At 37.9% G+C, this 15,166-nt stretch overlaps 1 protein-coding gene across 1 annotated transcript in view; it reads right to left on the bottom strand.

The window, feature by feature from the left end:
* Positions 1–1,456: 1,456 nt before the first annotated feature.
* trim33 (tripartite motif containing 33) overlaps positions 1,457–15,166 on the bottom strand; it is an 86,798-nt gene continuing 73,088 nt past the window's right edge. The window contains exons 18-20 of the mRNA XM_055654427.1: positions 11,119–11,271; positions 7,053–7,127; positions 1,457–5,308 (exon numbers count right to left, since the gene is read on the bottom strand). Coding sequence (XP_055510402.1) covers positions 5,096–5,308; positions 7,053–7,127; positions 11,119–11,271 — 441 coding nt within the window. The 3' untranslated portion in view covers positions 1,457–5,095. The remainder of the gene's footprint in view (positions 5,309–7,052; positions 7,128–11,118; positions 11,272–15,166) is intronic.

Raw genomic sequence — 15,166 nt, 5'->3', positions numbered from 1 at the left:
CAAATCACATGCAAGGAATGGAAGAATATGTGCAGGCAGATTGGTTTAACTTGGCATCATACTGGGTGCGGAAGTTGAGGGCCGAAGGGCTTGTTACCATACTGTGCTGTTGTGTTGTGAACTGGGCTGGATGCAACATCTACAACCCTTTCATTTGCACCTCTTCCAACCTCATCTACTGTATCTGTTGTTCAAGATGTGGATTCTTATACATCGGCGAGACCAAACGTAGACTGGGTGATCCGTTTCGCTGAACACCTTCGCTCAGTCCGCCTGGACCTACCTGATCTTCCAGTTGCTATACACTTTAATTCCCCTTCCATTTCCCACACTGACATTTCTGTCCTAAGCCTCCTCCATTGTCAGAGTGAGGTTAAATGCAAATTGGAGGAACATCTTTTGCGTGGGTAGCTGGCAACCCAGTGGTACAAATATTGATTTCTCGAACTTCAAGTAACCCCTGCATTCCTTCTCTCACCCCCCACCCCCCCCCCCCCCCCCCCCCCCCCACCCCCCCCCCCCCCCCCCCCCCCCCCCCCCCCCCCCCCCCCCCCCCCCCCCCCCCCCCCCAGTAACACCAGATTGTTCTCACCTAGCTACACCTAACAATGACTTGTTTCCAGTATCTTGTTACTTTTCTGCCTTTATTTCATTCATTTTTCCTCTCCATCATCATTTATCTCTCTTTTCCCTTTCCCGTGACTTTCATTCTGAAGAAGGGTCTCAATGCAAAACGTCACCCATTTGTACTGCTGAGTTACTCCAGCATTAATGTTTATCTTCTGGATGCAACATAAACATGTTCAAATTTGGCACATTGGTCAATGTTAAATTGTATATCTAATTGTAATGTCGTTTTTTTTTAACTGAGTGGCTTGCCAGTTAGTTCAGAGGCAGTAAGAGCCAATCGCTTGACAAGGAGTCTGGTGTCACCAACATATCTGAGTAGACACCAGGCCATCTCCCCAAAGATCTGTAACACAAAAATTGTACAATCTAGTTTTTTTATGATCAATTTCAGACTTTAAAATTTAGTCTGCTAAATTTAGATTACACAGCCTGCAGTCTGGGATTCAAAATTCTTCATGCATCTAGTTAGCCAGGGCAGTATTTAAATGCCCATACAAATTCTAGTCTGTATTCAAACTTCATTGCTGAAAAGCCCCGACTCATTCCAACATTGTAAAACAGATTCATATTATTTTTCCTCAGCAGAAATTAATTATTTGTGATTCAACCGTTCAAATTTATTGTCACATGTGCTTGCATTGATTTAGCTGAAATCTTTCCGCTGCCTTGAACAAAAATCTATTTTTTATTAATTGAATAACCAGAATGTTCATTTATTTCAACAAAATTGACACCTTGATTTTTATTGGAGAATCATCTGCACTGTGGTAGCATTGAAGGCCACGCCTGCGTTTAAGCACAAGAAAAAGCACTCCTCACTACATGGCCCTTGCCAACTGTACAATTTAATAGAAATGACCAAGGAGAATATTTCCAATTAAAGCTTTTCTTCTGTTCTAATGCAACAAATGTTATCATCTACAACACACATTCCATATTATTTTAAACAGATAATATTTACAAACTGTTAACAGGCTTTTAAATAACTCATTTTGACAAAAATACTGTAAACTTTAAGTTACAAAACTAGCAAAAAAAACACAGCGGGTGCAACAGTCATAACTGGCAATCATAAAAAAAGACAGTTAAATCGTTTAAAATTCATCCATAGGACGATCGACGAGTATGATCAGTAGCTAATGAGGCTGTATATTTTCATGGCACACACAAACAGCTTATGAAGATAAAGTAACATTTGTCATTTGTTCAGTTTTAGTCTCAAATAGTAATAACTTCAATGTCATTCTACTATTTTTGATTTCAGTCCAACACTTGAGCTAATGCACAAATTATCACAATGTAGTAAGATATATATATAGAAACAAAGTGCAACTTATAAATATGCTATTATTGCAACTTCACAATTCACTGTACACTGCTTCAGTCGATTGCAGGCTCTCTTTTAAATATAACATTGTATATTTCAATGGTCCATTCCCCCTTTGCAATATCTAATAGCAGCATCAATGTTTACTGGTGTTTAACAGAATTGCAGTACACATTAGATGCATGTCACATGGCATCAACTGTTTAGAAGTAATGTCAATGTTCTCTTACAATTCCATTATCAAATGAAAACATGGTCTACTGAAGTACATAAAAGGTGTAAGTTATGAAATAAAAAGATCCCAATTAAACATTTTATTCTGCTCGTTGGAGCTTAACAATTGATTAGGGATTGCATTGTTTATGGGTACAAACATTAATTACCTACCTCCCAATGATGGAAAGCCTATTACAGATTTGCTATTCACCAGCTAATATGACATTTAGTAGTCAGATGCAGGTGTTCAAAATAGTACTAGAGCACAAAAGAAAAATTGCACAAAAGCTACATGTAAACTAAGATTTATGAACAAATATTCTGCATCCTGAAATTGGGAAAAATAAAAAAAACAGTAGCATCCAGCAGAATGCTACAGATTAACATTGACTGTAAAATATATGCAGCACATCAATTATAGAAAAGCAGCAGGTATATTGATTTTCAAAACCTGAAAAAGAAATCAACTTTCCCACTTACTGGTTGACCAGTATTTTGAGTGGAGACAGAAAACCAGTTACATAGCAGATGTCAGGGAAATACAATAAAAGCAAATAGCCATATTTGCTGGCTCCTTTCATAAAAGCCTCTTCAAATAAGAGCCCTCTTGCCTTGGAATTCTAACGCATTCAAATGAGAAATGGGGTGGAAGATTGCAACCTTCACGTGGTCCGCCCTGTTTCAACGAATGCAATTAACCTGACCTGCACAATCAAATAGAACAAGTTGTCCTACAATTTTAGGCTGTGCACGCCATAGGCAAGAAGAAATGGGAAATATTTTATTTAAAATGTTGATACCATTATTTCTCCAGACGTTCATATTTGTGGTGCAAAACATGTTGTGGGTGCCATGAGCCTATATTTACCTTTTTCAGAAGTTCAGATTTTCCATATTTATACCGTAATCACAACAAAAAATTCAATTGACCGATACGCTTCAGATGCCTTGGTATTACTGCCTATTCTGTACACAAACCATACACTTCTCATACGACAATACATAATGGTTGACAGAAAAATCTTAGATAGCATTAAATTGTTCAAATGATTTCAGCATTGTTTATATATTTTAAATAAATTATTAGCACTGAATAATTTTATATTAATCCAGTTAAGATTTCAATTTAATAAAATTAAAGATCAATACAAATTCCAAATGTAATTGTTCCATCTACAAAATTATATGTGTATTACTACTGAGAGCAGGGTGATCACTTGCAGTTCCATTCCTGACTACACACTTTAATTTTTGGCTCGCAGCAATATTATTCCAAAGTCAATTTGAGTAGAACAGCTGTAGATCACAGTTCCCATCAATAACTTGACCACTGTAAATACAATCTGAATGTCCAGTTGATCGAAATTTTGTGAATTTGGAATGAAGTGTAAAACAAGTCATAGGAAAACTGATAGTCTGTTGCCATTCAAGAATAAACTTGGAATCTTTGTCCAGCAAACTCCAGGAGGAAATCCACGATGGCTTTCTTGTTGTTCACATGATTTCTTGTCATATTCTGATATTGAACATACCCCAAAATAGGCACCGAATGTAAAATTTGGAGATGTCATATTGTGCTAGATGCACCATGGTCCTGAATTTCCAATACTAGCCACCCTAATTACAGACATCAATAGTTAGCATCAAGTTACAGGAATTATGGACATTTTTGCTTTGCTGAATTAAGTAAACTCACTGAGCCCGAGGTTGTGACTCGTCAATCTCAGTTTGGACAATCCCAACCAGCACGGAACATAGCAGCAGCTCCTGCCAAATTTACGGGGGAATTCCAAAGGATAGAAAATATGATTCTTACATTAAATGACTAGTCACTTCTACTTAATGTTTAGTGTACTAGAGGCAAGATCCTGTTGTTTAATAATCAAGCACATGAACTGCTCAATTATGTTTAAAATTAATAATTTTGCAAGCTACTCTTTTAAAAGGGTACTCGTGATTCTGTTCTAAATTTACGCGGTATTCACTTATGCATCCAATGAAGGATCAAGAGGGCACAGAATGAGATCAATATGCCACAAAACTGCCTTGAATTCTTCAATAATTTTGAAAATATGGAAGCCCATGAGGTAATAAAAAACTACTGGAATATCAAAAGGTGTAGAATAAAAGTGATAAGTTAGACTGCTGAAGCATATTAGGGCAATATCATAACTCATAATTTTGTTGGCCCTGTATGTCCATGGATCCTTACTAACTGCGAAGTACAAAACAAAAATATGCACACATAAAATACATTTACAATTGTTAGGAAAAATAAATTAAAAAATCTTGTATTTTTAAGATGTGTTACATATGTTACTGTGGTCCTTAACACAGTTTACAGTGTAGTTAACGGCAGTTATTACAGTGCACATGTACACCTCATTGAAACACTGACATTCAATGGACAGCGCAAGATTTTGAATCTATTCAGAAGACTCAATCATTGAAACAAGATAACAAAATAAGAACAGCCACCTGAAAGACAAGATCAAATATATTTATCCAAAGTGATAATTGAGCTGGTTTTATTTTACACAAATTAAACTTTTCGTTCTAAATATGCAAATTAAAGGTGTGTAGAGTTAATAAATATTCTGTTGTGCATGCCAATAAAATACAAGCCTTCTACACATTTACCACAAAGAATTATATAATTACATCAGTAAAGGCAAGGATTTTTTATTTTAAAAAAAGCAACAGTCTGGAAAGAGTCCTCGTATTCAGGAAATGAACAAATGCAACAAAGTCTTATTTATCTGTACAAAATCATTTTAAAACTCTAATAAATACTGTTTGGTGGGTATCAGCTTTTACAACCAACCAGCAGATCGCCACAGGTATGTTGCTCACTTCCAGTGAGCCAAGGGCAAAAAAAGGTCTAACAAGTTCATCTTCATCTTCCTCTCAAGGTGAAGAAAATTATTTAATGTGCACTGGTCTGTCATCTGATTTTAGACGCTTTCGCCTAGGTTGAACAAAGTCATCATCTGAATCCTCGCTTATATGAGTTTCTTCATGATCAGAATCTGATTCCATTAGAGGTGTAAAGGTTCTGTCTGAATAAACCTCTTGTAGTTTTGCTTCAAAATAGCTTTCTAGAGCCTTTCCAGCTTGGGCCACTTCTGAATCTGCCTAAAAAGTGAACACATACAAAATAGTTAATCTTACTACTAACACAACAGCTACACCATCATAAGGAAGTAAGTATTTCTTTATTAAAAGTCCATGCGTATTACTAGATGGGTTGTTATGACAAGTTAATTCCCAATGTGTTTTAAGAGTATTGCCTTTAGTTGGGAGAAGAATGAATTAGACCTCTGGAGTCTAAATAGTTGAGAAATTTAGTTTATGCTTGGCAGTTAAATGGTAACTACTGGAAATATCCCTTGTCTGGCCTTCAACGGGGATACGATCATCGACAAAGGTTAATGTTTTTAAATTCACCTACTAAAACTCAATGCCCACAATTAAAAATGTTCACTTTGTTGAGGGAATGGGAAGCCATTAGCCCTCATTGCATTTCCAGATAAGGAGAAATATTGAAAACTTTCTGGAATAAATTCTCTGAAGTTTATAATATGCATACATAATCTACCCTAAACTTTAAGTAACTCCGAAAATGAATTTGGCATATATGAAATCCTCAAAATAAAGCACACCCAGATATAAACTCACTTTTGAATAGTGTGTATCTAGAGACAATAGCCATACTATTTTAAGTAATATGTATGGATTTTAGAAATAGCTCACAATTAAGATAAGGACGAGAATAAAGAGAATTAATCTCTTTTCAATAATTAAAAAATACTATCATATATTATGAATTAATGTGGCAAATCCACTTCATCATTCTGCCCATGAAACGGTAACATTGATCACATACTAAGTGTTTTGAGATATCCTTTTGCACATTAGGCAAACATTTTACGTGCAACTACTGCGTAATTCACATTAAGACCATACAACAAACCTGAAAGACAACTTACATTTAACCCACACCTCAAATAAAAACAATAAATTGCACTTAAATAGTCTTTCATTACCTCACAACATCTCTGTGCATCTCATCTGACTACGTTTAACATGACAGGATTGTTGGCAAATGCAGTCAATAAATATACACAAGGTCCTACAACCAATGTTGTGAAGCTACTTGAGGGATATATCCAGGAATCTATGAACTTCCTTTCGATATTTCTAAAACACAGAGCGTTAATTTTCTGCTGAATGTCAAAAGGGTTTGTAAGGAGACATTAAAGGCTAGAAAGGGGTAGTCTCCAAGTTGTTTACAACTCTATTTGCATTAAAAACCTCCATGTGGGGGGAAAAAAAGAGATGTGGTAAGATAATTGATTAGTCCAATTACATTATTTTGTAACAAAGTAATTGAATGACAGTTTCTGGTAAAATGAATGTTCCCCTTTGAGGATACCCACCAAAAAGCAATTCTAGATCATGCAAAGAATTCCATGTCAACAGCAAAGCTCCCTTTACTCCACTAAGCATAAGACTAAATAAGCCCCATCTGCAGCACCATTACATCCCATTTCTCACCAGCCATTCCACTAACAAAGCCAACCAATAACCAACTAAAGTCCATATGCATAAGATGCAGAGAGTAGGACACAGACCTTGGCTCATTAGTCTTATCCTGCTCCCTGAATTTAAACCAAAGTGAAAATCCACTATGATTTTGATCTGATTCAAGTGCAGTGGCTAATGCAAAAAGATTTTCTGTTGCGCCTTGGTGATGTCCTACATCTTTATTTCTCATCCACCATGTGTCATATTTGAATTTATATAAACAACAAAATTCAACTGATTACAGACTGCAGAGAAAATAACAGGTCTGTCAAAAGCAGGGGTTATGTTTTACCTTGGTTCTCATTTCCCTTTCTTTGGTCCCCATGAAGGCTTGAGGACCATTTTGAACCCCAGGTAATAGGGTAACCTTTATGAGACAATAAAATTCATAACATAAATTTGTTTTATGTTGCACGGAAATAGATAAACATCAAAAAGTTTCCTTAATATCTGTATAGTTTACCCTGTTAAGTGCATATCAATTTGCACCGCAGACCTAAGGACCAATCTGTTACGAATGTAAAATAATGTAGTAGTTTAATATAATTGGTCAACAACTGGATGTAAATGTCATGCTCACTTTCTAAGCACTTACCCTATCTTCATATGTAAACATATGCAATCTAGATAAAATATGTGAACACGTTCTGCAACACAAGATCATGCTCAAAGTGTAAAATCAAAATAAGAGCATACATTGCTAGAAAGACGCTATGTTTGTGTAAACCTTGTTCTTTTATTTGTTATGAATCTTGCAAGAAATGGAAGATTTTATATTCATCATGGAATAACAATGTTAAATAAAATCAAAAGAAGGGCCTCGACCCAAAACGTCACCCATTTCTTCTCTCCAGAGATGCTGCCTGACCCGCTGCGTTACTCCAGCATTTTGTGTCTACCTTAAATAAAATCATGGCAGTTTCCCACCAGTTAAACATATTGAAATCTGCAATGCAGAAATCCAGCTCTTGGTTAGTGTTCAGTGAGCTGGGTTTTGTCAAAGGAACCATCTTTCCCTCAGTAATTTCCTTTATTTCTAAACATCCAGTACCACTACAATCCAAATTGGGCGTTATGGAGGAGCACAACAAGCCTATTGCAATCTACACTATGGCAATTTGCCATGGTGCAAATACCGTGCGGAATGCTACACTAGCTACTACTACCACTGAACCGAGGGGAGAAAACTGAAGATAACGCGAAGAATACTGGTTGGAGCTCTGATAATGTTTGTCAGGCTGAAGGATGGAAATGCTGGACAAGGAAAAAAGATTTTCCACTGTATTTAATCTGGAATAATGTTGTGTCCACACTCTACAGAAAGCTATTTTGTGCATCACATATGGAACTACACCAAACAAATGAAATAGACTACAGGAACCAAAGATGAAGAAACATACCCAAAAGGACTCTATATCTCCAAAATGTATCCACTTACTATATAATTAATCAAGTTGCCTGTCAATTTTACAAATCGCCAATCTTGCTCAGATAGAACCAAATCAGTACAAAACATTAGAGAGTACATGTGCATATGGATGTAACAGTGGCATGAACAAGCAACTGGCTGTCTTGGAGTAAAATAAAAATGGGATAAACGATTGGCAAGATGTAACGAGTAAGGTTACTCTTGTCACAATTTCACAGCATTTTACACTTTAATGTAAATAATTGATAAAACGGTGTCAAAGATTTGGCTAATAGTTTGCTGATAACACAAAGATATGTAAGAAATGAATTAAAGAGTCTAGAAAGGGATAAAGAGAGATTGGGGAATGGTGAATAGAGTATAATACAGGAAAGTGTGATGTTGCAGGAAACGTACATCTAATGATCAATTGCAGAACTCGGAGACAGAAGGATCATGGTGATTTGCAAAACAATACTATTGCATGTACCAGAACCAACCAGTAAAGCTAACAATGTTATCCTTGAATGTTATGGAAATTATGCAAAGTTCAGTTTTACATTGCCAGCAACATTTAAAAAAAAATTTAATTAAGATCGCTGTATATGCACAAACAAGGAGACCTTTTGAGCTATGATTTGTCAAAATAGTCACACAGTAGTTTTACATGAACTTGTACCCAAGCCAAACAAAATTTGCCAAGGGGTCTATCAAATCACATTTAATCAAGACAACTTAGACCAGGGGTCAGCAACCTTGTTCTGCATAGGGGCCTGGACGCATGTCTGTGAGCGAATGGCGTACCACATCTATCACGTGTACACATGGATCCCGCCCCTTCGAGGACTCCAGTCATACTCACTCGTCCCCGGCTTATTAACAACCCCAATCCCGACCAAAGATCATAAGAGTGGATCGTTGATCCCGACAGTGAAGCCTACACACAGCTGCGTGACTGTGCTGGCGGCTTTGCGCAGGATGAGTTACAGCCAGAGCTCGGCGGCTCCACCATTGCGGCCGCCAGCGCAGGCGTCCTTGCTTCACCGTGCCTGGGCTCCACGGCCTCTGGCCCGGGAGGTACCGGAGATGATGGAAGACTGTGGGCCAGATAATTACGGAAGAAAACAAAAACGGCTGCGGGCCGGATGATTTTGGGTTATGTGCCGCATTCAGCCCGGGGGCTGTAGGTTGCTGACCCCTGACTTAGACTATAGAAGAACATGTCGGCTGCAATCACTAGCAGTCCATCAGACCTGATGAAGTCAGTTTTATAACATAGTTTCATTTGAACAAACAACCAGTAGTATATAAATATATATATTTGGCTAAAACAGATCTAATCACTTTAAAGAACTCTTGATGCTACAATGTCAAATTTAGAATTTCATTATACATTTATTTTGGATTTGTTTTTGCCAAATTGAAAGCTTGGTAACTGCTATGTCTTATTTTAGCCAAAGACTGTGCTTGCAAAAAAGTTATTACTCCCAAGTCAGCTGACAAATGCAAAAGATCAAGCAAATACCATAATCATACAAGGATAATAAAACACAAGATTTGTTCATTTTTTTAATATCAGGCTACAAATTTAATCTTTTGAAGTTGAAAGTCATTACATGTAAAACATACGTGGTCACTCATCCCAATAATTCTAAGTCAGCCAAACTCCACAAGTCTCCTCCTATATCATCCAGCACCCTTTAATCCCTTTTAACTTCAATGATTCTCCAGCTTTACCCATATAAAGGTACTATTAGCCACACTCAAATTACAGGTAGAGATAGGCGTATGCCTTGGTAAGTTTTATTAACCAAAGAATCTAATTATTCGGTTTACAACTTCAATGAATGATCAATGTATAATGTAGAATTGTACAGCACAGCTTGTCGCATCCTCTTAACTCAGTTGCGATTGTTGTAAATTGTTCCAATTCTTCAGTACTTTATCCTTTTTGTATGGAGGCCCAAGAATATTAATTGTAATCTAATCACAGTACCTTTGCAGTCTGTTATTGTACCTAGTGTTTACCCCCACCATTAAATACCAATGTACTTTGGCTGCCGACACATCATTTCCACCTCTCCAAAGGACAAAGTCAACAGACATATGGATCACTACCATCTGCTAGGATTCTGTCAAGTCATACATCATATTTGACTGGGAAATATTCTTACTTTGTTTCTCAGCCTAAATCTTATAACTCTGTACCTATAAGCATCGTGGAAATGTGTTCACCTGATAAGCTGCAAAGATTCACGGAACCAACTCAACCTCCTCCAAGGGAAATTAGGGATGAACAACATTAACCTCACCAGCAACATCCATATCACGCAAAATCATCAATAAACATTTCACATTACAGCTAGCTTCCAAAATGCACAACTCGCATTTAGTTGGATAAATTTGGCAAGTTTGCAAATTACTTTATTATACTTCGGTTCAGATCACTCCAAATTAGATTTAACGTGCACATTTTGATATTTTATCTCAAATTTTAATTCCACATTTAGGGTTTACAGCATTGCTTTTTGTGATCTATCACTTCCTACCTTCTGTTATAATCACTGCTAGCCCCTAATATCTGCTTTCCAATTTGTAGCCTGTTGCTATCAATTTTATTTTCCTGAATCCACATTTTGAATGTAGTCAAAATTGAAATTACTGATGAATAACTAGTATTATTAGTGAACTTGTGTGGCATTATCCTCGTGTGCCAGTTTCTTTTTTCCAAAGTCTTCAATAATGCATCAATAATGCTGGTCATGAATCAAATTGTACGATATATATTTTTGGTTTCCAACTGAAATTTGTTTTATGCAGTTTGAGTCCAAGCGTGATTATAGTGTGTTGAAAATCAACTAATAATGACTGAAAAAGCTTACCAGCATTATGACACGAGAACTTGGAAATGTTGGTGTATTTGATACGTGCATATTCATGTTATACTTACTTCATTGAACTTTTCACAGTTTTTGAAAATGAGCCTGACATCAGCCACAAAGCTCTTCGGCATTTGGTAATGCTGGGAATGTTTTTTCTGCAATTTCATTTTCACTCTGGATAAATCCATTGGATTCTTAATAATTTTGTAATAATCAGGAACCTAGAGAGACAAAAAAAAAGGTTGATTCCTCTTCAGTGCAAATTTTGGTTACAATTGTGTCCAAATAAAATTAGACACCGATGGTGAAGAATGAAATGAAGTGGTTCAATGTTCGGCTCACTCAAATGCTTTTTATTTCCATTAAAAAAAGTTCTAGTATTGTATGTCAAATTTCAAAGAAAAAGTCAATTTCTGAAGATGTGTGTCGCCTATCCTCACTGATTGTGGTCTTGAGAGAAGTCAAAGATCCAGTGGTAGAGGGGAGTGAGCGGACTCCGAAGTCCAGAAGTTTGAAGATGTTTGGATGGGATTATGGTATTGAGGCAATGCTATAGTGAATAAATGAGTCTGATGTAGGTCTCCTTGTTATCTAGGCGTTCCAGAGATGAGTGTAGAGCCATGGAGATGGCATCTGCTGTGGACCTGTTGTGACTATAGGCAAACTGGAAGTCAGAGTTAGTGTGTGCCATCATCAGTCTCTCAAAGTACTTCATGACGGTGAATGTCAGAGTCATTGGACAGAATGTGAATAGAGTTGTAAATTTATGGAATTCCCTGCCACAGAGGGCAGTGGCGGCCAAATCACTGGATGGATTTAAGAGAGTTAGATAGAGCTCTAGGGGCTAGTGGAGTCATAGGATATGGGGAGAAGGCAGGCACGGGTTATTGATACGGGACGATCAGCCATGATCACAATGAATTGTGGTGACAATGAATTGTGGTGCTGGCTCGAAGGGCTGAATGGCCTCCTCCTGCACCTATTTTCTATGTTTCTAGAAGTCATTAAGGAACACTACCTTCCTTACTTGACCCACTCCAATCTCATCCCCTTCCAAATATGCAGCCCTCCGCTCATTCAAGAGTCAAGAGTGTTTTATTGTCATCCCAAATAGGACAATTAAATTCTTACTTGCTGCAGCTCAACAGAATATGTAAACATTGTACATAGTATATAACGGGCGAGGGAAAAAAAAAAAGAACAAAGTTCAGTGTGTATATATACACATACACACACACACACACACACACACACACACACAAATACTCGATAAATAAACAAATATAGAGCAGTAATAACAATAGTCTGTTTTAGTTCAGAGCTTAATTGTTGTCGTGTTTAATAGCCTGATGGCTGTGGGGAAGTAGCTGTTCCTGAACCTGGACATTAGTTTTCAGGCTCCTGTACCTTCTTCCGGATGGCAATAGTGAAATGAGTGTGTGGCCAGGATGGTGTTGGTCTTTGATGATGTTGGCTGCCTTTGAGGCAGCAACTTCAATAGATCCCTTCGACAGTGGGGAGGTCAGACCCAGTGATGGACTGGGCAGTAGTCACAACTTTTTGCAGTCTTTTCCGCTCCTGGACGTTCAAGTTGCCGAACCAGGCCACGATGCAGCCAGTCAGTATGCTCGCTACTGTGCACCTGTAGAAGTTCAAGAGAATCCTCGTTGACATACCAAATCTCCGTAATCTTCTCAGAAAGTAGAGGCATTGATGTGCCTTTTTTATGATTATATCAGTGTGCTGGATCCAGGAAAGATCTTCGTAAATGTGCACGCCCGGGAATTTGAAGTTTTTGACCCTCTCCACCATCGCTATAAACGGGATTGTGGGTCCTCATTCTTCCTCTTCCAAAGGCCACAATCAGCTCCTTGGTTATATTGATGTTGAGAGCCAGGTTGTTGTGCAGGCATTATTTGGTCGATCTCACTCATGTACTGTGACTCATCACCATCACCATCTGTAATTCGTCCACCAACAGTGGTGTCATCGGCGAACTTAATGATGTCCAGCTACACATTGCAATATTGTCATCAAACTCACCGACAAGGGAGGTGCTTTAGTGGACTATCAGACTGACCTTTACCGTAATGAGACTAGGCGTTAGCTCTCCGACGCCACTTCATACTTTCCCCTTGACCATTACCCCATTGATGAACAAGAGATCATTGTCTCCCAACCCTCACCAATGTTATCGTCTCTGCTAATCTCCTCTAGTCTCCAACCTTATAGCGCCCACCAGCACATTGCCCATTTATCTCTCCTTCCCAAAATCCACTAGGGTTGCCCTGGAAAACCCACTGTTCCTGCCTGTTCCCCTCCGTCCAGTTCCATCCAACCTTCATCCGATACACTTCAATAACTTCCACTTCCTAGGGAACAGGAACACATTCAGTTCCCCTCAACTCACTCTCCTCTGCCATAACAACTTATTTGACTCCTCTCACTTCCTTCAAGTCAAGATGTAGCCATGGGCATGCCCATGGGCCCTAGCTATGTCTGTCTTTTTGTTGGTTACTTATCCCGTACTCTCAATTCCTTCGACTGTCGCATTTGCTCCCAAGAGTTCCTCCAGCCTTTTGCGTTTTGCAGGATCCACTTGCCCACGATAAACCTGGTTGAACATTTTTTAACGTTGTGACCACTGTAATGATTAATAGCACCAGAGAAAGACACAACAAATGCTTGGTTAGGGCTAGAATTGCAACTAGCCATTGCAAGAGTCTGATCAGCTGAAGAAAACGACCCTTCATTCTGAAAATGTCAGATAGGAGGTTGACAAAATATTGAAAATGCATGCATCATAAGTGGTAATAAAGAAAAGGGATGCTGACCCCTCATCAGCATACATCATGTTAGTGTATAAATATCAGAAGTTTCAGGACAATCTGAAGGAATAAATGCCACAACACTGCAATTCAATTGCTCCAGTTATAATTAAACAGGTATGAATGGACTTTAGATAAGAGTTGCTCCGAGTTGACAATCGAAGATGCGTAGTCAATAAAAAGGAGGAAAAACACATCATAATCAAAGAATGCAATTTGTACAATGGGTTAAAGTAGTGTCCACTGGGAAAGATAATTAATTGTACAAGAGATGGGCATGATTTGGAAGTAACATCATATCCAGGGACTCAAGGACAAGGATGTTGAATATGATGAGATCGTTTGCAAAGATAGATGTTTGAGAAGATATGATGATGATGCATTAAGATGATACCCGAACGATTTGAGCCAGTATTGGACACCTGGAAGGTGGGATAAAGGAACGTGGTGAATACTGTAAGCTGCCACAAGCTCAGAGGAAGGAAAGACTGGAAATAAATTAGATAACATGGTAGCAACAGTTGATTGGTTGGTCTCTATCTTAGTAACAAATAATTCCACATACAGGTAGTATGTTAGAACTCAAAAGTTGGATTCCTCAGTAACTTTGTGCTGCAGAAAATCAGGTTATCAAAACAATTGTATCAATCGGAAAGAGAAGGTTAAGGGCTAGAGAGTTTCAGATTCACAAAAATGAAGCTGTTTTTCCCTGTGGGATATTCAAAAATGAAGGTCTTTGTAATAATGGTTGATTTTTGTTACTGTAAGCTAAAAATACTGAAGGCTGTATATTAATTATTATTTTAATAAAATATTGCACAGGTGTCAAAAGAAGCAATGCTTGTCAAGTTCTACAGTCTCCCACAGTGGGAGTAGCAGCCGTGTTCTTAAGAGACAATGGGGGAAACATTTTATTTCCAAGAGATTTGTCTGCTTGCCAATTTCCAAAGTAATCTTTTAGTGTTTCTCTAGTTCCAAAATGAAATTGTGTTATAACAATAAGGCCCACATCAGACAAATAGAGGGATCATGGGGTCCAAGTCCAAAACTCCCCGATACTTTAACATAGTATGGGAGAACAAACAAGCTTGAAACTGCAAGGCATTTGCCAGCTGTGCACCAGAAACTCTGAAATCAAAAATACAGTGGATTTTTCAAAAGGGCAAGCACCATGACTGAGGAATTGCTTAGATTGTGCGACAGTTAAGATTTAGTGAGGAAAATAACATCCAGTTTTGTAAAGAAGGCACACTCTCAGGTCAAGGCATTGATTATAAGAGTCAGGAAG

Source organism: Leucoraja erinacea, chromosome 24 (assembly GCF_028641065.1).
Source record: "Leucoraja erinacea ecotype New England chromosome 24, Leri_hhj_1, whole genome shotgun sequence".
Taxonomy (NCBI): Eukaryota; Metazoa; Chordata; class Chondrichthyes; order Rajiformes; family Rajidae; genus Leucoraja; species Leucoraja erinaceus.
Note: the sequence above shows the minus strand (reverse complement) of the source record. Positions and strands in the feature narration are given on the sequence as shown.